This window comes from Buceros rhinoceros, unplaced genomic scaffold (genome assembly GCF_000710305.1).
Source record: "Buceros rhinoceros silvestris isolate BGI_N320 unplaced genomic scaffold, ASM71030v1 scaffold20740, whole genome shotgun sequence".
Lineage (NCBI taxonomy): Eukaryota > Metazoa > Chordata > Aves > Bucerotiformes > Bucerotidae > Buceros > Buceros rhinoceros.
In genome coordinates, this window is record NW_010390419.1 from 6,852 (window position 1) to 7,370 (window position 519).

Sequence of the window (519 nt, forward strand, 5' to 3'; positions counted from 1 at the left end):
CTGGTCCTCTCCCCGGATGCCGATGACCTGCATGGCGTTCTGGGGGCGCGGGGAGCCCGTCAGCCCCTGCCGGCTGCAGCCGCCTTTGGGGCTGCTCATCTGGGGCACTCACCATGGTCTCGTGGAAGTCGCTGCGGTCGTCCGTGCCGTCCACCTGGTACGTGTCCGACTGGTTCAGGTAGTAGTAATAATCGGGGCTCATGATGCCCAGGTTCTGCCGCTGCTCCTGGGATGCCCCTTGGATGAGCTGGGAGAGAAAAGGGAGCTGCGGTTACCCGGCCCCTGGCCCCATGGCAGCCCCGCTGGCTCCGTGACCTCCCGTACCTGGTAGTAGATGTGGAAATTCCTCTCGCACTCGTTCTGGCTCACCACCCGCGACTTCTCCAGCAGGAAGTTGGAGATCTTTCCCCCGTCAGGTTCACCGCCCCGGCTGAACTGGATCTCAAAGTACTTCCCCTGCCCCGGCACAGCTCCCGTTCAGAGCTGTGGTCCTGGCCAGCGGGACCCCTCACTCACCCC

At 64.4% G+C, this 519-nt stretch overlaps 1 protein-coding gene across 1 annotated transcript in view; it reads right to left on the bottom strand.

The window, feature by feature from the left end:
- The window catches only part of LOC104494941 (unconventional myosin-If-like), a gene marked incomplete at both ends in the record, with an annotated part of 7,301 nt that extends 6,845 nt beyond the window's left edge, over nucleotides 1–456 (bottom strand). Inside the window, 3 exons of the mRNA XM_010137849.1 lie at nucleotides 1–39; nucleotides 113–247; nucleotides 325–456. Coding sequence (XP_010136151.1) covers nucleotides 1–39; nucleotides 113–247; nucleotides 325–456 — 306 coding nt within the window. The remainder of the gene's footprint in view (nucleotides 40–112; nucleotides 248–324) is intronic.
- Nucleotides 457–519: the final 63 nt, after the last annotated feature.